The 22,500-nt window shown below is 45.2% G+C and overlaps 3 protein-coding genes across 5 annotated transcripts in view; all 3 read right to left on the minus strand.

Annotated features, from left to right (window-relative positions):
* Nucleotides 1–11,384, minus strand: part of wnk4a (WNK lysine deficient protein kinase 4a) — a 44,195-nt gene extending 32,811 nt beyond the window's left edge. Inside the window, exon 1 of the mRNA XM_056577590.1 lies at nt 10,168–11,384. Coding sequence (XP_056433565.1) covers nt 10,168–10,845 — 678 coding nt within the window. The 5' untranslated portion in view covers nt 10,846–11,384. The remainder of the gene's footprint in view (nt 1–10,167) is intronic.
* Nucleotides 11,385–11,836: 452 nt separating this feature from the next.
* vps25 (vacuolar protein sorting 25 homolog) lies at nt 11,837–17,234 on the minus strand. The gene is made up of 6 exons (XM_056577547.1): nt 17,073–17,234; nt 16,263–16,408; nt 15,742–15,795; nt 15,532–15,620; nt 14,213–14,288; nt 11,837–13,310 (listed from the first exon to the last, which is right to left on the minus strand). Exons 1-6 carry the CDS (start codon nt 17,195–17,197, stop codon nt 13,198–13,200), a joined length of 603 nt encoding a protein of 200 aa, XP_056433522.1. The 5' UTR covers nt 17,198–17,234; the 3' UTR covers nt 11,837–13,197.
* Nucleotides 17,235–17,607: 373 nt separating this feature from the next.
* arhgap27 (Rho GTPase activating protein 27) overlaps nt 17,608–22,500 on the minus strand; it is a 27,668-nt gene continuing 22,775 nt past the window's right edge. The window contains exons 12-17 of one of the 3 annotated variants that reach the window (XM_056576737.1): nt 22,021–22,149; nt 20,577–20,675; nt 20,404–20,481; nt 20,052–20,183; nt 19,541–19,646; nt 17,608–19,264 (exon numbers count right to left, since the gene is read on the minus strand). In XM_056576737.1, the coding sequence (XP_056432712.1) occupies nt 19,093–19,264; nt 19,541–19,646; nt 20,052–20,183; nt 20,404–20,481; nt 20,577–20,675; nt 22,021–22,149 (716 nt within the window). In that variant the 3' untranslated portion in view covers nt 17,608–19,092. The remainder of the gene's footprint in view (nt 19,265–19,540; nt 19,647–20,051; nt 20,184–20,403; nt 20,482–20,576; nt 20,676–22,020; nt 22,150–22,500) is intronic. The other 2 variants (XM_056576736.1, XM_056576738.1) reach the window with 2 other exon arrangements.

Consider the following 22,500-nt stretch of genomic DNA (forward strand, 5'->3'; position numbering starts at 1 on the left):
GGATTAAGGAGACTTCGTCAGCGCCCGTATTATGACAACCGGCGTGCGATACACAGTGTTGGGGCCAGCATTAACACCCAATGGCCACGTTCACACTCTGTTGACACATCGGGGGGGGCTTTACAGGTTATACATGGCCCAGCAGTACAGAAAAAGGAGAGTTGTCCCTAAATAAAACGGGATGATCAAATCAGCCTGGAATTGAGAGCTGACGCGACATTCCGTTGCAGACGTTGAGACAGGCAGCGCTGATTGGTTTTGTGTTTTGTTCGTATCCGAGATGACAAACCGGGGATGAGGGTATTGAGGCAGTTCTATAAAATGTTCCACAGGCACGATATACTGAAGGGGTTTGAAGTGGGGACAGAGTGGATCTTGTTGCCCAGGCAATGAGACCGCTGCCACTGCCAGAAGGTGTGCAAGATGACACGTAACCTTTTCCAGAGGTACACACCATATTACTGTGCTGCGTGATCAATCACCCAAGGCCAAACCGTGTACCGTTACAGAGGCTGTGTGTCATCGGGGGGAGTCGACTGGTGGGGGGAGGGTTGGACCCCCGGCTAAATGGTTCCTGGTTCTATTCCACGGTCTAAATGTCGACGTCCTTGGGCAAGAGGCCTCTCCCCTACTAGCTCATGTCAAGAGTGACATAAAAAAAAAAGATTCGCTGTAACTCGAATTTCGTTTGGAAGTGCCTGCTGAGCAACATGAATAACTCAAGAGGTTAATATCTGGACTCGTGCTCGCGTCCGTGGCCGAGAATCAAAAACCGAAGTCAGGGCGTCACTGCGCGGCCCTGTCCCAGCCAGCGTCGACGGACACGGCCCCCCGCGAGCAGGTACACACACGTACGCAGCGGGGCGCTGGAACTGGGACAGCGCGCCATTCAGAGGCGGTGTTGCCAGATTGGGCCCGATTTCCTGCCCAATCTGGCGACACTGTTCAGAGGCAGGAGGTGTTGTGGGAACTGAGGTGCCAGTGTGCTGCCGGGCTGCAGAGGTTCTGACGGGCTCTGTTCACCGACTGACTGGCCCACGGTGCAGGCCAGTGGCCCTCTAATCTAATAAGGGCCGAACGTTGAGAGTAAGTTCTCTCTATGTTTACGATCGCCATAACCGCTGCCCGTTCCCCCTCTGTGTGTGTGTGTGTCAGACTTGGGAGGGTTAGACTTGATTCTCTCTCTCTCTCTCTCTCTCTCTCTCTCTCTCTCTCTCTCTCTCTCTCTCTCTCTCTCTCTCTCTCTCTCTCTCTCTCTCTCTCTCTCTCTCTCTCTCTCTCTCTCTCTCTCTCTCTCTCTCTCTCTCTCTCTCTCTCTCTCTCGCCCTCAACCTGTGGCAGTGGCGCCCATGCAAATGACCCCGCAGCGGAGGAAAACACTTGTGTCGTATCTCCTAAGTGCTCGGAAATCGACCTGAGGGTTAGTTAAGATCCTCGCTGGAGACTGAGTCTGTGTTTAGTCTGTACACAGAGCGGCCTCAGATGGGCAGTTACCTGCATTCAGTGACGCACGTCAACTCCGCTTCTAATTCATCCCGAAACTAATTCATAAGAACCAAACCTGAACAAGAACATATAATGTTCTGAACTTTCCAAAAGGGCTGTTTTACACTGTTTTGACCGTATTCCACAATGAGCTGTAGTTTATAACCATTGCCATACCATTATCAAGGGTTTTATAATACATCTTGCATATTTACATACCAAATAACCATAAATTACAACTTTCGAACTGTTAACAAAGAATAAAGGTTTGAAAACGTTTTTTAAAGGGTTTCAAAGTAAAATGCTGCTGCCATTTTTGTCATCCCATTTTCTCTTTGTCGTCTTGCATGTTCAGAGAGGGTTTTCTTGTACTACAATCGCAAAAAAAGCTCAGCAGAATGCTTTATAAGCAAGACTGGAGAGTAGCGAACAAACGATTTTTGTATTTGCACTATGTGTGTGCAACGCAGAGTGTGTCCGGAAGGAATTACATGAGTGAGGGACTGCCTTATCTGATGTCCGCTTGGACCAATGAGTCGAACAGTTTGGCTGACCTCCGGTGATCACAGTCAGAGGCACGTTGACAGACTGTACAGGAAGTTCTGGGTTGTGCCTGTGGTTCTGTTTGTGAATGTGTCTCTGCATGTGCAGATGTGTGTGTGTGTGTGTGTGTGTGTGTGTGTGTGTGTGTGTGTGTGTGTGTGTGTGTGTGTGTGTGTGTGTGTGTGTGTGTGTGTGTGTGTGTATGTGTGTGTGTGTGTGTGTGTGTGTGTGTGTGTGTGTGTGTATGTGTGTGTGTGTGTGTGTGGTGTAACAGCGGGGAACAAAAGATCAACCTGCTGCCTGTAAATTACATCACCGGAATGTGAGCGAGATATGTGTGTTAAAAAGAACCACAATTTGCCCTTGAGAGAGAACCAGAGAGCGGATCACAAGACTGCTCCAACACCACTAGCTGGGCCCTCCCGCAGAGTTCTCACTGGTGTCACCCACAGGAGGAAAACAAGACGCTGAACGAGAACAGGGTTGGTTACGTTTGTTAGGCGTGTGGCGCACGCACACACACACACACACACACACACACACACACACACACACACACACACACACACACACACACACACACACACACACACACACACACACACACACACACACACACACACACACACACACAGTTTCTGGTTCCAGTCATACAAAAGCAGTGACGATTGTGGGATTCAATTTTTTTCGGGATGGTGCAAATCAAAAGATTCACCACGTTTACAACCATTGTCTTGTCTTCCGGTGTATAACTTGTAGGTTTTCATTTGACTAAATTGAAGGCTGCCGCATAAACACACAAGACACCATTTGGGATATTACGCTTTTGTCCACACACATGATTGAAAAAGGCCTGTGTACACAATGGCTCAACGGCGGCGCCTGAGTTTAATTAACGAGAGTAATGTGTTACACGCAGCGCCAGTGTTTTATCACGCCAGTCACCGGTGCGTCCCCACATGTATATGCAGAGGGACATTAGAGTGAGTGTTCTCTGTGTGTGTACAGTGGGCAGGAGCCATAAAGGCCACTGTGACGGGGGCCACAGTGACGTCTTAAAGGGGAAGTTCACCCAAAATCGTTTTATGGCTGTTGTGTTTTTTTCCCCATTACCCAAATCAATCGGTTCCTGCAACGCAGTTGAAGTGAACTTCCTGCTGGTCTCCGAACTTAAGCCTTCTCTTTACCTGTGATGTCGAAGCGCCTTTCCGGGGGATTCTGGATGGCTAGGGTGTTATAATAGTTCAATAAATGAATAGATGGATAAAAAAATGCAGAGAAAACTAATGAGGCTGGGTGTGGGCTGATAAGACTTGAATGCTTGGGGAGCTTCTTGTTTTTATCTTGCTCTGCCTCTTGAGGCTCAGTCAGGACGCCGGACAGACAGGGTAAATGGTGCCGCGCCAGGACAGATAACCACTAGCAAACACAACCGCAGCTAACTGGGAGGAGGGGGGAGGCGGGAGGGGGGAGGGGGGAGGGGGGTGGTTCTGGTTAACAACGTGAGGCTGTGCATGCATCTCATGGGAAGGAAGGAGAAGATTATATATGTACACGCACAAACTAAACCACATGCGCACACACACACCGAAAAGGACACACACAAAGGCCGAACCCGCCTCTGAACACTGGAGAACTCACTTGACTACATTAAAGCGACGTGTTTACATACAGAGAGCTATTTTGAGAGCAGGGATCGGTGCATGGGCTGTGAAGAGAGATCCGAAACGGAAGGTCTGGCAGATAGATCTCACAAGGAGTGGGGTCGTGGTGTTTATGGGTAGGCTGAGAAAATACACCATCTGTGTTTGCTGTTGTGTTGGGGACTCCGAGGTGTGAGAACCCCCCCCCCAACCCAAAGAAACATATACACAACAAGGGTCCCGGGCCGGCCCCTGAAAGGTTTCCCCCCTTTCTAAGATCTGTCCTGCTCAATTTGTCACCAGGACTACCTGGGCACTCGGGGCCTGTTTACACTCACAACATGGTGATCAGGACACACACACACACACACACACACACACACACACACACACACACACACACACACACACACACACACACACACACACACACACACACACACACACACACACACACACACACACACACACACGGCCTCTGTGTCTGTGGTCTGTCGGTTAGATGGATCAACATGGCTATACTGTAGGGGTTCTAGTTTGCTTCTCAGATTATATGACCCCTTGGCTCCACACTGCTGGGTCACAAGTTAGTTAGTACCTGAAGTCACTTAGGTATAAATACACCTTCACACACACACACGCCAGACCTGGTATATAAATGCTCTCACACACACACACACACACACACACACACACACACACACACACACACACACACACACACACACACACACACACACACACACACACACACACACACACACCCTGCAGTGAATCAGATTGTACTATCAATGCCAAACACAAAATTCCTCCTTCCTATAAATACACCGAGCAGAGTGCTTTCCCCGATCTGTATTGACGGGTTTAAGTTTAGTTTTGTCATGTTGTGAAGTGGGGTGGTGGCTGACGTTTAAGGGCACATTTAAATACTCTTGTATATGCCGTCTATTTATAGGACAGTGGGATTAAGTACTTACTGTGGTTACAATTGGTATCGTTTGGGGCGGGGAGTAACCAGTTGTTTGAGTCTGTGTGGATGATGGTTGGTTAAATGCAGCCTCACCAGGTGGATTCTGATTGGACCCTGGGGCTGGGTGAGGTGAGGCTGCACACCTGTTGCACATTAAGCAATCAGTGTGAGCCAGTCAAACCATCCATCTCCAGACGCACTCGGAGAGAGATGTCCTATTTGGCCGTGCAGTACCTTTTGCATGCTCATTTACCTACAAACTCTACAATAAACCGGTTTCAACACTACAACCCTGTATCCTTGTGTTTTGTAAAAGTCACCTAGGTGGCGAGTCCAACCAGACAGCCAGAAGAAAAGAGTAGTTATAACAACTATACTCTCAACCCATCACCCGGTTGAATGATCATAAACATTCAGCATTGTGTGTGACATAATCCCCCAAAAGAAATCTGTTTACCAGAAGACGACCTGGAAGTATATGAATTCATTTTGGCCCGTCAGTGTCCCGCTCCTGCATAGAGGAGTGATCACAGCGCAGGGCTTCCCGTAGACGACCATGAAGTCAGCGGTGGCAGTCGCCCGTGTGTGTGTGGCGCCTTCATTAAAACACAATAGCCCCGTTATGACCACTGGCACATGTGCGGGGAGTTTGTAAATCTGTTCTTCCACTGTGTGTTTCCATGCCTGGCTCGTGGGTCGGGCTTTAACAGCGCAGACGGGCAACCTCCACCAGAGAGGCTGGCTGCCCGGCGTTTTTTTTGGCAGGACAAAAGGGTCGGAAAAAAACGTCCTCCGTTTTTGTCAAACGAAAAATGAAAAAGCACTTTGGTTCTGGCTGTTCTGAGTGGAGGTCAAAACTCCCGAGGCATTGACGGTGGCCATGGTTGGCTTTCTTAAAATGTGTCGTCAAGTAGACTTGTAATGACGGCATTGGAAATACAAACAGTGGAGGGATTATGATATAACATAATCAGCGTGTAACTGCTATCAGAAAGGAGTCTGTTGTTTTAACCTCAATAAACTACACCCAGGGAAACATTGCCAGGCTTTTAATGGCCAACTTTGCAAACTCAGAAAATACAGATATAATAGTGGCAATTACTGCTTTATTATAACATGCATGCACATTGTAAAGTACTAATGGCAGGATAAAAGGATACAAGGAGAGCTTTTAAGTCAAACGTATGTTTGTTAACGTTCTTATGATGAACTAAATGCCTTTATGGACTTGGGAGGGCCAACACAATTAACAACACCAACTAAAACATCACAACGGGACCAGTGCTGTTCCACAGTAGCTGGAACATACAACACAACTCACAAAAAGTGCACTGGTAAACACAGCAATAACATCACAAAAAGTACGCCAAGACTTGTAATAAAAGAAAAGGTCCAATCCTGTTCTGCAGCTATTGTACCTACGCGATGTAGAGAGAGACTTGGGAGGGTTAGACTTGATCCTCTCTCTCTCTCTCTCTCTCTCTCTCTCTCTCTCTCTCTCTCTCTCTCTCTCTCTCTCTCTCTCTCTCTCTCTCTCTCTCTCTCTCTCTCTCTCTCTCTCTCTCTCTCTCTCTCTCTCTCTCTCTCTCTCTCTCTCTCTCTCTCTCTCTCTCTCTCTCTCTCTCTCTTCCTCCTTCTGGCACGGTCTCAAGTTAATGCAAAAACCAACAGACTCCACGTCACCCTGCCTGTGTTAATGTAATAAGTGTTTCACGGGGCTCCCTCTACCGCCTCTGTTCTTCCCGATGATATTCAGTCTAAAGCATGCTGTGCTAAAGGCATGGCTTCATTTGTTTAGGTCCATGGAGTCTTTGTGTATTTGTTTATTGATCAGGGAGTCGGGGACGGTGCACAACATGGAAGGGACACGGGTAATCGGGTATTGTCGTGGGTTGCAGCCTCTTGCTTATTTCCATCCGCATTAGGGGACATGTTTAAACACACAACCTCTCCTGGGATTTCCATTGAGCCGAGGTACAAAATAGTGCGCAGGCGACATCGTGGCACACGGGAGGCGCATGCGACAATCCCGTATTAATGTGAGGACGCCTAATAACTCAAAATAATATGTTGTGCAGAAACGGCAGTAGATCATAAATTACTTTTTACAACGTTTGGACTAATCCTGCCTTATTAAATGGACATGTAAACACTGGGCAAATACCAGCTGCCCGACTACTGGCCCAGCATGCAACAGGGCACTCGTTAAACAGCACCCCTGGCCTCAGAGCGTGGGTGAAGTCATCGTTCTCCTCTCAACACCGCCCCCCTTTTGCTTTTTGTCCTAAAACCAGGGACATCACACGCAGTCGAACAAGGAATGCTTTATAGATTGAGCGTAGCCAAACACTACGTATCCGCACGCACACGCACACGCACACGCACGCACACGCACACACGGATTCATACGTTTGGTTCCAGGTGATGTCACTTGCTTGAGATGATACAGCAAGTGACATCACCTTGCATGATTTCAGCCCGTCAGGGAGATACACGGCAACAACGAGCCATGTGTTTGGTTAGAAATTGTTTTATTCCGGTGGTGTGATTGCTCATCGGATGCTTGAAATTAAATGAATGAAATGAGCAGTAAAGGGAAAAATGTTTCCTTGTCATTGAACTCCACCCCCCCCCCCCCTCTTGTTCTCTGCAGTAATTGTTAATAACCATATTCAAATAAGGTAGGCCAAAGTTGGTCTAATGTACTGGACAGCTGTGTAGACCGGTTATACACCTCCAACGTGCACGTTAGAGAGTAAACAGACTCAAAACAGTGACTGTTTTTCCCCTCATGATAGTGGAAGGGAAGCCTTGAAAGCCATCTGGAAGAAACTGCGATCCAGTTCCCACTACACTTGGGGACCTGAAGCCTCTGGCGGCCACCTTGGTTCCATTTGGTTCTAAACGCTGGATGTCTGACTGGATCTGATTGAATGCAGAATTGAGAATGCAGAAACTGACCTAGAAGCAGTTCAGAACCATGACGATGCGTTGGACCTACTACAAACTATTGGGATTGTTTAGGTGGCGCTGGCTCCTTCCTTGTGTTTAGGTTGTGCTAGCCCTACCTTGAAGGCCATCTAATGAGCACAAAACCTCACCTCCACCGGGGAAACACGACCAGACGACGGCTCATTAATGTTTAATGATCTGTAAACATCTCTGAATGCTGGGGCTATATAGCGTCTATATCTTGTGCACCTTTGGAGGGCTGTGTTGCTAGGAAGCTAACTCACTGGGGGGGATTAGCCTGTCTGGCGCAGTTTGGCGTAATGCTAGGACTGATTCTAAACATGGAACACAAGGAAATCCTTGTTCAGTACGGCCTCCGTGTGCCAACTGCACTCGTGTTAGCCTAGCTTCTGATGCCGATTGGCTAACGTTAAGAATTGACTTCATTCTGACTGCATTAATAAAAGTGTTTTTCTATCCTTTCTTTCCCACTCAAAGCTCTTTACAATTAGTGTAAAGCGCCTGGCGTTCAGCCATTCATGGAGGAATACAGTGCCAGGTTTAAGTTAGCTATTTGGACAGAGATTAAGGCACCTACATGTGCGTGCCTGTCATGAGGTGATGGGGAAACCTGTTCCAACACATATTATAATCAAACGACTCTCTTCACGTCGTTCTGTCTGGCGGATTGCACCTCGGGCGTTCGCCATACATCATTAAACAGATGCTGCCTCATGAAGGCTAGTGTCTCCGTTATCGTTTGTTACAGTTTGACTGAGCCGGTTCAGTAGGTACTCCCACGGTAGATTTCTGTGTTCATGGGGCTTCTGTAACCAAGCAGCCATCTTGGTTCAAACAGAGTTCTACATCACCTTCCCACCACCCAGCTAAGGTTTCTTAATCGTTTTGTTATCAGAGATTAGACAACTGAACTTGTTTCAACTGGTGAATGTGGTTGTTTTATGGGTCCCTTCAATGCAAACATTTGTCAAATGGGTGTTTCCCAAACTAACCTAGGTGACCAACAGGGATTCAGGGAAGCAGTATATCAATTTTCAAAATAAATGACGTGGTCGCTCGCAGTAGACTAGGACATCCGTGATGATGCCTTGTCCTCTCACTCCAATCCACATGTTAATGAGTGGAACATGCAAGGCCTCTTTAAAGTAATGTGTTTGTCAGTGTAAGAACTGTGACAGCTGGTGACAACTCCAGGCCTGCAAGTGAGAGTGACACACACACACACACACACACACACACACACACACACACACACACACACACACACACACACACACACACACACACACACACACACACACACACACACACACACACACACACCTGTTGTTCATCCTGACAGGTGGGACAGCGTGGTACAGAGTGCCCTCCCCGTCCCTCCCCCCACCTGTCCTGTGACACTTTCACCTCATGTGATCCACTGCTCTCAGCCTTCAAGAAACATATTTCCCCCTAATGTGTGTGCGTGCTTGTTGTTCAGTGTTTGTGTGTGCGTGCGCCGGCCCATATTAAACTATATATACATGCGTACATACCGGGTGGTGGAACGGGTGGCGTGCTAATTAAAACTGGGTTAGTAGAGGCAAACCACTAACTAGGCCAACCGTGAGATAACAGAGGAGGACTTAACTCCCCTGACCTCACCTGACCACTCGCCAAGAAACCGCTACGGACAACATGCGCCGGACAGAATAGCCAGCATTCAGAGAAGACTTAACAGGCTTTACTCTGTAAACCCATCCACGGTTCTAGAGCAGCGGAGCAGCTGTCAAGCAGGCTGTTTGATGCGAGCAGCCTGAGTCAAGCCTTTTCATAATCAGGGGTGTTATGGCTGTTGTGCTTGTTGTGTATCCACGTGTCTTCACAGGGCTACCGTGTTACCGGGTGGCCTGGGAGAGGGGGGGGACGACGGTCCTCATGAGAAGCACCGACCTAAACCAGATTTCCCACACTGTAAGACTTTTCTTTAGGACGGGGGGTTTGCGAGTGATACTCCATTTTTGCAATTTATGTGACGTTTTATAGTGGATATAAAGACGTTGGTGTCGGTTTAACGTGAGTGGGTGTAGGGGTGAGGAACCGATGTTGGGGTCACCGCTTGCTGATTACAACAACAGAGATTACCGAGGCTCAGAGCAGACTGAGAGAGTCGGAGTGGATTGTTGGAGGGATGGCCAAGTCAGCTGTGTGTGGGTGACACAAACCCAGTTCCAAGGTCGCGAAAAAGCAGATTATCCAACTCACAAAAGGCCTACTTTTGTGAGGTGGCCTGTAAGTAACCACTAGAGACAAATAGGCAGCAGTTTCCTTAACAAGCCTACGGCCAGACTATTTTCATACCGGAAACAATGATAAAGTGTACCTTAAATAGCATGTTATGCGCACATAATGTTATCCCAGAATAAAAACCATAATGAGGCCAAATTAACTGAATAAAAATAGCTCAATTAATGATTGTATGAATGTATTGAACCTGTTACTATCAGGCTATAGAAATAAATACATCAGGGCTCCACGTTGTCAAAGCAGATCAACAGGTCCTTCCCCACTCACCTGTAGCTCACACCACGCCACCTCCACCGTGGTCTCCGTGTCCAGCCCTTTATAGACGGTCTTGAACGAACCCCTTCCGATCTCGATGTTGAACTTGAGATATCTTCCATCGGGCGAAGTGGCCACAGCTTTGGTCTCGATCTCCTCTTTCTCATCCTGCTCCCTCTTGCTCTGGTAGGGGAGCCGCGACAGCACCTTGTGCGGTTTGCTGTGGGGGACGTGGAGTTCGGTGTCCGAGTCCGAGCTCGCATCCTGGGGGACGGAAGAGGAGGAGGCCGGGACGGAGGCCCAGGTGTCCGTGAGCAGGACAGCCTCCGAGGCTGCGCTGCAGTGGGGCGTGAGGGAGGCGACGGTGCAGATGCTCGAGGTTGGGGAGGGGGACGGTGACTTGGACGGGGACTTGGGCGAGTCGTCCGTCTTCCCCGCCTCCTCCTCGGCCCGGGACTCTGGGAGCGACAGTATGTTCTCGGCGGACCATGACAGCGCCTTGGACAGGACCCCGCTGTACAGCGGGGAGTCGATGTCCATGGTGATTTTATGCAAGCCATAGGAGTTCCGCCGTGCGCCTAGACCGTGGGGCCTGAACACGGACACCCGGGACAGGCAGTCCCCCTCGGACATGTCCACCGACAGACCCGGGAAACCGCGTCCCGGTATTTCCATCTCTGCGCGCGACATTGTTTTAACGTCAGGGCCCCGTTTAATTGGACCCTAAAGACAACGGCGGGAACACAACGTTAATTAGTTAATTGATATTGACCCACTTCTTCCCGAGGAGGACACACGCGCCATTGTTGCACTTTAAGTTAATAGGCGACGACTATGGTTGTGTCAATCAAGATGGTGGTGTCAATCACTATTGTGATATCAATCACTCTTGTGTTATTAATCATAATGGGTTTATCAATGACTACAGTTGTGTTAATCACTATGGTGGCATTACACTACGGTGTTAATGGCCATGTCAGTGTTGTTAAGAGACTATTCCGTCTACCTAGGTACTGATTCCTGCAATTTGATGAAAGCTAAAATAGTAGCCATTCAAATAGGCTGCAAACAAGAAGGCAACTTGTTGGGAAAACATACAAAACAGAAGCAAATAACACATACAAATAACACGCTACTTACTCGGTGCAGAAACAGAATCTCGAAACTTGTAATTAACACATGGTGGTCTTGAATAAAGTAATCCTCTCTCCCGCTGGCAGTGCTCGGTTATAAAGGTAACCTCTGGCAGCCGACTGTTATTATCAGCTGCGCCCCAGCGCCGCGCTAGAGCGCAGCGGAGCGCTCGGCTCCGCCCCTCTCGGTAACAAAAACGTGCGCCCTGTCCGAGGAGGCGTTAATTACAACCCACCAACCCCCATTGACGTCAAAGTCGTTCCAAGTCCCGGACAAACTGTTATGATGTAGTTTTGTAACATTTTATGCTCAGCGATTCACAATCTGTAATATTTTTTTATTTACAGAGGTGATTCAAAAACAAACAGGGAGGATCGTTTAGAAGAGGTTCTTGGGGTAACGCAACAAGTGTCCTTTCGACACGGGGGGGGGGGGGGGGGGTCCTGCCTTGTTGCAGATTAAGCTGTTGTCAGATCAAGATTTAGACTCTTCAAGTAAAAAAATGTTGAGGGATTTGGTAGATTCCCAAGAATTATAACTTAAACCATATCTTTTTTGACACACGTATGTTGATATAGCTTTTTTTTAAGGCGTTCAATTGCAAAGTATTATCTTTAGCTCTTGTTTGTTAACTAGGTAATATGGACCAGTTTTGTAGCGTGATTTCTAGAACAAGACCGCGTAGTACAACATGCGTCCTGTAGATGGCGCAACATCAGCGGTCGGCCCCCACCGGTCACACAAACGCACTCAGGGGACTTTATCAGCGAGCACACGGGGCTCCCCGGAGCTCAATCTGCGCCTCAGGGCCCTGCCACATGATTAGGGCTGGCACGGCTCCAACGCTGCTCAGATAAACTGGGTCATTCATAATATCAGAATTTTGAATTCGGCACGAAAATGTGTTCTGGGAAAAAGGCACATGATAGAATTTCATTAGAAACCTATCTGACTACCTAAGCTTCTGCATGCGTTGCCAAACAGAAGGGCGCTGTCAAAATTAGTAAATAGATTTCACTTTTAAAAATCTTGTCATCTTGTTGGCCTATGTGCCACAACCACATGACATGTGTCAACCCAATTCATGCATGCATGATCTTAAAAAGAAAAAGTAAATCAACCATAACCAGCATTAATCCAACTCAAAATACATTTTCTTCAGTCCATCCCACAGAACAAACAATTTGAAATTTCTTTATTTCCCCATAACAAAACAAATTTTGTTTGGCCAAGAAGCAGGTGGTTTAAGAGTTGGTTCTGTGTTGTAACCACAGTGATCAGTACAGAAAAACAGAGCCAGCCTTCCACCCACCCCCTCATATCCATGTTACTCCTCATCTGGGAGCAACACGTTTGAACACCCAAAAGGTAAAGGTCCCTCGTGGTTTGGCCATGTGTCGTCGTGGTAGAGCAGAGAAATAACCGCCCTGTTTAATGCATATATTTATAATACCCACGTATTGGAAAGCAAACCCTGAAAACTACAACTACAATCATATTTACAAAGACAGAGGAAAGTTACAGCGGTGTAGGTAAGAAGTAATCCCAGTAACGGGTACACAGAACAGCACAGACTCCCCTGATGAGTCTGGTTGCATTTAAACTGGGACCCAGCGGGCTCGGCTGATGGTTACCTTGAACAGAAAGGTGCAACACCCTCACAAGTGCAACACATTTGCTGTAGCACCTCTTCTTCTTCACAGAGATGGAGCCCTCATTTTGGTTGCCCTTCTGCGGCCCAGAAACGGCAACTTCCTGATGCAAATCATTTTTAAACCAGCATCCATTTGTTGGGGGGGTATTTTTGGTGGATCTTGCATAACCCTAAGATGGCTCAACCGTCGTAGCGTCTTAAAACAAAGCGATAAAGGGCCGAGTTTGTGATGGCGGGAGGGGGGGGGGGTTCTCTCAGAAGAACTTGACACCCTTGCTGTCGTCCATGGTGATGAGCTCCGCCTTGCCGTCCGTCTGAAGGGCCTGCAAGGAACGCAGCAGTATCCACTCCTCAAGACCGTGGAATTCTGGGAAAGCGGAAAAAAAGGACATTAAGCGTTTTACATAGTTCTCAGCAAATCATACAGTGAGGTCAGTGTCTCAAATGTTTATGATTGATGATCATCCTTTAAAAAGGTGCTGGAATGGGAGAAGGGGTCTCCTTCACAGACACCTGTAACTGCATTCCTGCCTGATAATCCTCATTCCCTCCCTGTTGTTATCCTTCTGTTTACACTGTCGTGATGTGATGGTTTTCTGTAAATGTCTCCGGTTAGCCTCGTGAGACCACGAGATCTCTTGACTTCATGTTCTGTTTCTCTCTGCAGATCGCTCTGCCCTCGATTTCACGCTGAAAGCCTTTTTCTAAAAATGTAAACTTGCCACAACCCATCAGCTCTCTCTCTCTCTCTCTCTCTCTCTCTAGAGAGAGAGAGAGAGAGAGAGAGAGAGAGAGAGAGAGAGAGAGAGAGACAGAGACAGAGACAGAGACAGAGAGAGAGAGAGAGAGAGAGAGAGAGAGAGAAGGCCTCGGTTCAGAAATTATAACACGACAGCCAAAAAAGTGCAGCGACCAAAACAGTTTTATCTAAAATAGAGTGAATAACGATGTTAAAAGTCAACAGTTCTGAATGACGTGCATAGTTTGATAAAAAGTAAAAAAAATACAGTTGAAGGGCCTCTAGGGATAGTGCTTTTGGCTTCTCTGCCCTGCGTCTTTGGAAAGGCCATCCAGATGACGGACAATGCAGTCAGCCAATTCTTTTAGGCCTAGCTTTAAAGCAATTTTATTTGTATTTTATATATGCATTAATTATTTGATAAGGTAATCACTCTGTTTATTATGTAAAGCACTCTAAATTGCATTTGCCTGCTGGAAAGATGCTCTATGAATAAAGTTTGATTTCTGAATTGAGATATGGGAACATACCTTCGCCCTCAGTGTCATCCCCGTTGGACAGCTCGTAAAGTGTAAACACGGAGTTGATCATGCCGACTTTGGAGACCTAGAGGTTCAAAGGGAGAACACAGACATGGCATACATTTAACAATGTTAGTATTATTTTGGCAGTGGAGGCAATGATATTATAGAGGCTGAAAAAAGATAATGTCAGTACAAACGGGGATTAGCTCGTAAAATCTCTTGCTAGTATAAGGAAGGACAACAATAAGATAACGGGACAATCAACCGATTTAACACATTAAGGTTCCCATTGGGATAGAGTATTGAAGAGTTATTATCTATGGTAAAACAACTTACCAACGACGTCTAACGTCTGATTATTTTCTAAAAGTGGGAAAGTCTTTCCCACTCAGCCAAAGGCTCAATGTGTAAATAGGTGTAGTGCCCCTTTAAGATAATCGTTTATTAATGATAGCTTTCACAATAACATTCACATATTTCTGATTAAGATGATGGAAACAAACAGCTGAAGCAATGGACTCCTTATCCGTCTTCAGTTCTCCAAAAATATAAGGATATGACAATGTTAGCAACGCAGTACTCTCACAGGCTTTTGATTGATAATAATTGATACTAGATTAATAATAATCTAAAGTCTGATGGCAGACTAACTCTGATGCTGGGTGAACGGTCTGGGTGAACATGTTGCTGATTCAGGGAGCGGTAAACACTGGTTTATTTAACTGTTTATTTACAGTGAACACAAACTCCCCGGGCGCCACTCCTCGCCTTAACGGATCCCGAGTGTATCCGATACGGGCAAACACGTCTGATACAGCTCATCTCCGGCTGTGTGTAGCATGTGTGTAAGAAAGAATATGTATATTCAATCCGACATCGTGTAAATGACTATCCCCTCCGGGGTATTAATCAAGTTGTTGTTTATGTTATTAATGTGTAAAATAGCCATTGTAGAAATACATTAAACGCCCCTTATGAAAGCTTTCAGCCAGTCGCAAAATAAATTATTTTCGGGAAGACGTCTCCATAACGAAACACGAAGCAAGCATGGCGTAACCCCGTCCCTATTCCATTTTTTGTTTCCGGCCCAAGTCGCTGTTCCGACTCCCCCCAGAGGTTCTGATGTCACATAGTAGGACTGCTGATTCCCAGATATACAATGCGGTAAATCGATTATATTGAAAGTTAGCGAGGGTATTTCAAAATGTCAAACGCATTAACATCAAGTTTTTGATTTCTTTGGACAACGTAACCCCGGTAAACCCGGGCTGAGGACAGGAGTGTCCCGGTACACGGAGTGATCACGTTTGGGGCCGATGACTCACCCATTGGTAGATCAGCTTCCCCCACTCCTCTGGCCGTCTCCACATCACTAAACACCGAGACTTGTTTTTATCCAGCCAGTCCAGGTTGCCTACAGTGGCAGGACGGTCCAGAAAACAAACAAACCATCAACACCACCATCGTTCAGTCACTGGTGAGGTAATTCGACACCACAGGGCTTCCAGAACGCAGGCCGTCGTCGGAATAGTCACCTTTTTTTCTGAGTTCCTCAAAGACAACTTGGATCGCTTCCGTTGATAGTTTTCCTGTGACTTTAGTTAAGGTCGGAAAGTTTTCTTGTCGGGCGACATTAAAAGTCAACCGACGGATTCTAAAGACTCAACATTACTATATGCTCATTTTGAATAGTTCTACTATTTTAACCGTGCACATGTCTTTTAAGACAGGATTGATGTTTTCAGAGGGACACAACAGGACCAATCACATGCCACATGTCCATTAACACACCAGCCATCAGTAGCCAATCAAATCGGCTAATTAATCAGCAAGACTTCCCCAAAGTACAACCTTCATTCAAACAATATAAATTTGAACAACGACTTAATTCCCTTAAAACACCCTAATATACTTAGGTTTATTTGTTGCATCCATGCTCATTGAGAACAGTGCAAGCCAATTACTCAGGCACTAAGTGGTCCAATTCCAATTCATGGAGAAAAAAAAAACGGAATCGTTCTAATCAATCGTCTTTGCAAGGCGTCTGCAAGGATACGTTCTATCTTCTTGTTATTGAACACGGGGCTCTCCTGAGATTCCATGACGTCCAGGGTGTAGAGTTTGTGGTGTCGGCAGTAAGCCAGCGCCAGCGAGCACCACGCCGCCAGCTGCTTCTGTCTGGTGTCAACATTAGGCTGTAATCTGCCCACAGGAGAAAGAAAAACCAAGATAGAAGAAAAGCTGTTAATCAGTCCAGAGGCAAAAGAGTTTCCCCTTCATTCTCTCGTCACAAATTATTACAGGGATCTTGTTGCAAGCACGGTATTAGATAAGCACTGATTAAGAGAAGGGTCTTTTGCATCATATTAAAAGCAATCTGTTTAGTGGCTTGGAACTACTTTGTAATCATTCAGCAAGTGATCAAGTTCACACTGACAGATAGGTTTGGTATTATTATTATTATTATTATTATTATTATTATTATTATTATTATTATTATTGTACGGTTTATGACTTATAATGTTTATCCAATGTTGTTGCTCTCATATAAAACTATACTTTATATCAATGTGTCTCTTAATTTACCACTACAATAGATGTAGTGATTACAAAGTACAATGTTTTAGCTCTTGGTTGTCAACTTTAATAGATAGCTGTATGCATAAACTATCTAATAGAAAGTTAGATCGGTTACAACAATAATTAACGTTAGATACCAGATGCTAGGGCTGAGATTCACTTCCGTAGCATAATTTAGCCTTGAGCTAGCTCTTAGACCAACACGTAATGCATGTTCATAACAAACTGATCAACTGTAAGCGTGTAAATACGTGTCTTTAAATTGCTAATTAAAAAAAAGACTCACGTAAAAAACGGAGGGAAGTTATACTGCCAGGGCCACTCGAAACTCATCGCAGAGATGGATTGCAGTTCCACTTTTCCCAGCCGACAGCTCCCGGAAGTGTCCCGCCTCCAAATTATTCCGACCATGGACCGGGTTCCGGTTTGCAAGCAGGCGCTCCGTTGATGTGTCACTTGTGAATACGGTAGCTTCATTTTCTTTTTATTTTCCCCTCGCAAACCCGACACAATGGTGTGTATTACTGCCACCTACTGTCGACCAAGTTAATGCACATTTAGGACCAGACGTGGGAGATACAAATGAATAAAATGAAAAATAAAGATATAATAATATCAGTATTTGCCCAAACCAAATTGCACACTTTTTATTATGACATCCGGCTTAGTTGTTTTCAAAGACTGAAAGTCACTTTCATGACTAGACTGATTTTCTCCAAGGAGAGATTTGGTGGAAAATGTAATAAACCCCATTTCTCCTTAATACGATAAACATATTTTTCCTGATTTGTACAACATATCTCCTGCATTTGAATAACACACATTTGACACTTTCTTATGCTCCACAAACATACGTCATACCATCCAGATGTTTCCTTACTAGATAGAGCCCCATTCCTAAAGCCCACTGCCCCGATCTCATTCTAGTAACACCTCCTCCCTTCGGTTATTTTTCCTGGCACTTCCCTCCGTCTCCCATTTATCTTTCCCGGGATTTGGAAAATGCCTTCCTATCTCTTCCCATCACTTCAGACAGTGCAGCTTTAGCTGTCCCTTCTGCCATTTTGTTTCCTACCACCCCTCAATCGAATAAATTCCATGGGTTATTTATTTATTTTAAACATCACAAATATAATGAAACAACGTATGAAGCTAGGTAGCTATGATTACAAATTATTTATTGTAATATAAACATTTTCCATCGGGATGAATAAAGTACTCAAATAATAAAGTACTTAAATATATTTTATTCAGTTATTTGAAAGAATAATCACAATTTATTTGTACAAAGTTATTCTTTATTAAAGAGAAGTCTGGGCATCGGCTGCTTCGTCAGCAACTCTATGCTCCCTATTTGTATTTACAGGCACACATCTCTTATATGATCGAGCTTATCTCATTATAGTCCAGGTATCTCCCTGGTTTTACTTACAGACTTTTCAAAAAGGTAACAGTATGTTATGCTATAGTCATTATACAAAGCCCATACAGCAGGTTATAGAAAGACGAACCATCCATTCAAGAGGAATCTAGACACTGAAGAGTAGGCTTTGTCAATATATAATTCACAGCTGTTTTAATATTTTATACATTACTATATTACAATAATAGTTCTAATATGTGAAAATGAGAATAGAAGACCAAACGACCACCATATCAAATATACACTCACTTCAGATCCATGCCAACATTAAAAAGTAATCTATAGATTTAAGACAACAGAAAGACAGACAAAAAGAAACATGGACGCATTTGTTTGATCCTTTGACAACAACTTAATATTATTGCATCTTTCCAGGGCACAGTGAGATTCTATAGATGCTCCATTACAAGGCAGTATTAATATTATAACACATTAATGCGGACTACAGCGAAACAGCAGCCTGCCCGTCGCCCTGCGTGACGGCTGGAGCAGAGAGTCGCTTGGTCTGTGGGAAGCTGAAAGAGGGACAGCGAAGCCTAACGCTCCTCCACCACCTTGCTTAGAGATTAGAAACAGAGACCCCCCCCCCCCCAATGTGAACGATGTTTCTGTTTTCCAATCATAAAATACTGCATAAAAATGTGTATTTCTTCAAAATAGTGCAAGCCTTTAAAAGGAAAGCAAGACCGGGGTCCGAAAACGTTAGTCCCTACTGTCATGGCCCCCGGCTGTTTATATAATATCTATTAACATCGCAGGTGTCACTCGCTTGAGGCTGTCCTGCCGCTAAACAAAGTGATGCTCAGGTTTCACGTGTTCCGCCGGCAAACACTTTGTTTGCTGTGTTCACCCCCCCCCCCTCCCCACCGGGGTCATTGTTCCCCTAGCTGAAGATGGTCTCATATTCGTTGAGGACGAGCTCCACAATCTGGTTCTGGAACACCATGTGCATGGCGATGTTGGCCGACTCCACCTCCGGCCGCAGCAGGGTGGGCCCGAACACGATGGCCACGTTCTGCACCGTCATCCTGTTGTCGTTTCCGTATTTGATGACCCTGAGGAACGTAGGGGTTAAAGCCTGAGTGAACGCGCTGATTCACAGCCACTTACCAAGGGAGTTATCTTTCTCCGTTCCTTATCGGTTCAATGTCCAATATAAATATTTGGCCTGTTAAGCCCTTTGAGACTGTAATGGTTATTAAGGGCTATACAAATACAATTTTATTTAGTTGAATATTAGGAAAATACACAACATCTACAAGCATTAACACACAGTTACTACACGTTTAGTAACTAAGTCACGTGGAACATTATAAAACGGTCTGATGTACCTGTGCAAATGGCCGAACAGGAGTTTCATGGTATCGTGGTTCGGTTGAGGAAGGGATTTGACCAAATCCCTCATGTAAGACACTTTTGCGTTGTAATCGTTTGACTCTAGAAAGAGCGAGGGAGAAAAACATTCCATGTTAGAACAGTGAGATAAAACTCATTCTCATATCCCTTCACACAAAGGTGATAAATGTAATCCATAGAAAAGCCTAGTCAGGGTAGAGCTTTGTGAACTCTGCCATGACTGCCTGAACAAACTCACTACCTGACTCATGTTCTGCAGTTTGTTAATGTGATGCTGCGTCGTTTATGTCACTAAAGTTCTATATGATGCACACAGATGGCCTTGAATTGGCTCTCTGCAGGACAACAGTAATCTAATTTAATCTAAATTAACATGATTAAACTATATGAAACCATGACTCGACAATGACAGAAAGGATTGGCAATATATGTAGAAATGTTCAGGTGACATGGCTTCAGGTAAATGAACAGAGGAATCCAGCTTACTGATGGCTGCAATGAAACCGTTGAAGTGGCTGAAAGGAAACAGGGGTTCCGGAAGCTCTCGGAAAAATAATTTCAATGCTCCGGTGATGACATGAACGTCTTCCCACTGGCCGTCTTCCAGGTCAAGTTCCTCTGTTCAACACAGGAGTAGTTACCATTAGCACACACAAGGGGGCGCTTCTGTACTCGTTTAGTTCCTGTGCGGCGATGGAAAACCTTCTCTGACCAATTCGTAATAATTTTCGATATAAATTACATCAGATAAATGGGAATGCAATGGGAATAAAACATAGCAAAAACGCAAGAGTACTAGTCAGTAGTTTGACACAGAAAATGAAGCATTTCACTGTACCATGATCAGCCTTGTAACGCAACTTCTGTATGACGGCTAGATTCCCACTGACTCTGTAGATGCCATCGATGTCCAAACCTGTCGAATCAACATCAGTCAATCACCGACGACAAAATAAAACACCCACCTCATGATAATGGTTGAATAATTGAAGAAGAGGGGAAAAAGTGTACCTCTCCTTTCTACAGCTCGAACACATTTCTCCACAAAGCTGGGAACCGTGGTCCTCTCTTGGGCGCACAGCGTGGCCAGGTGACAGCCAAACACGTTCTCTGCAAGGGGTCAGAGGGCAGAGCCATTGAACCAACATATACTCAACATGTTTAACACCTTGTGTGCATGGGCTCAGAGGTCAGAGAGCAGAGCCAATGAACCAACATATACTCAACATGTTCAACACCTTGTGTGCATGGGATCAGAGTTCAAAGAGCAGAGCGATCAAAACCAACGTATACTCAAACATGTTCAACACCTTGTCTGTATGGGGTCAGAGAGTAGAGAGATTGAACCAGAATATACGCAAACATGTTTATGGAAGTATATATGTAGCAAAATTAAAATGGCAATGCAATTTGCAATTAAATAAGTCTTGAATTTGAAAAGACTTTATTCAAAGTGTATTTTAATATGCAGAGTGGCGTAGGTCCCGCCCAGACGTGATTTGCTGATATGCTTTGCCAAATCTTTTGCAAAATCTTTTGCAATACCCTTTGCAAAATCTTCTGCACAGCGTTTTGCACAGTGAAACTTCATTTGAATTTTGCCACACACGGTGCGTGGCGAAGTGCATTGCAGTCACGGGGGCGCTTTAGCTTTCCAATTTAAATAAAGGCTCTCAAAAAATGTGACAAAATGTTATTCTATTTTTTATTGTTATAACCTTTTCATATTGAATTGAGGATTTCATTGTAACTTTGCATGTTAAAATACTCTTTGAATAACGTAGTTTCAAATTACATTATTAAATTGCATAATGTCAGTTGCATAATGTAATGACTTATTGAATTGCAAATTGCATTGCCATTTCAATTTTGCTACACAAATGCTTCCATACATGTTCAACATCTTGCCAACATGGAGTCAGAGATTAGAGCGTTGTGCACCAGAATATGCTACAACATGTTAAACACGTCCTTATGGGATTAGACAGCAGAGCGATGTGCACCAGAATATACTCAATGTTATGCATGTTGTCTGCATGGGATCAGAGAGAAGAGTGATGTGGCCCAGAATATACTCCAACATATTAAAGGGGAAACGTCCCCTTCAGCTACTTTCTAATAGAGAGTAGGCCTAATGCTTCATATACGTGGTCCTGTTGTGAATGAATCGCGGTCTCATATTGAACATCAACTCTTTCTTATTTTTCAGAATCTGACCAACGGAGACCGCTAATCCTGTACCGATGACATCGCTGGTCTGACTCTACTGCACGACCTTGTGTGAGCCCGAGCACGACACTTCCCCTTTAAATCAAATAAAACATCTGAGGTGTGTTCAGAGTTTTCTCTGCGGCGCGGTGGGGAACAACGTGTAAAGGATCGCCTGACATGGAAGACAAAGACGACCCACGATAGACACCCGCGAGTCCCCAGGCCAGGAAGCCCGTCCCCGTACCTCTGAAGTAGCCCTTCTCCTTCACAGACTGCAGCGTGGGCCGCTTCATGAGGAACTTGATGAGCTTGTTCCGGACCTTCTTCTGGTCCATCTCCTCTGGGACGTTGCTAGACGAGCTGGGCCGTGTGCCTGGAGAGACAACGGGCCAACGTTACTTCATCCATTCAGACAGTAGTCAAGGGAGCCAGTCAATAAAGCATCGGTGAATAAGTAAGTCTGGTTGATTCAGTCGCTTATCAAGATCTTAAATTGTTCCATGAGTGCAACTTGGGCTGGGTAATAATTTAACGTTACCGTTGTTTAGTGTCTTTGAATGGTACTGTTTTGTCACAAAATTAAGATATGGAATTTTATAGCCTGTGTTAATTACGATAAGAAGATATGCCCTTTAAATGGTGTTTATGTGAGGTCAGACAACTAGCTTCAGTCTGATACATTAATACTTTAAACGTTTATACACTTCAATGTAATGACCCTCAG

This window comes from Gadus chalcogrammus, chromosome 18, assembly GCF_026213295.1.
Source record: "Gadus chalcogrammus isolate NIFS_2021 chromosome 18, NIFS_Gcha_1.0, whole genome shotgun sequence".
Lineage (NCBI taxonomy): Eukaryota > Metazoa > Chordata > Actinopteri > Gadiformes > Gadidae > Gadus > Gadus chalcogrammus.

What these genes read in the sequence shown, in the direction of transcription:
- vps25 (XM_056577547.1), bottom strand. Translation starts at nt 17,197, where the DNA reads ATGGTCGGAATAATTTGGAGGCGGGACACTTCCGGGAGCTGTCGGCTG. An exon ending in GGAAGCTGATCTACCAATGG is followed by an intron (nt 14,289 to 15,531) that starts GTGAGTCATCGG and finishes TTGAACCTCTAG; the next exon opens with GTCTCCAAAGTCGGCATGAT. An exon ending in GGATGACACTGAGGGCGAAG is followed by an intron (nt 13,311 to 14,212) that starts GTATGTTCCCAT and finishes CCGCTTTCCCAG; the next exon opens with AATTCCACGGTCTTGAGGAG.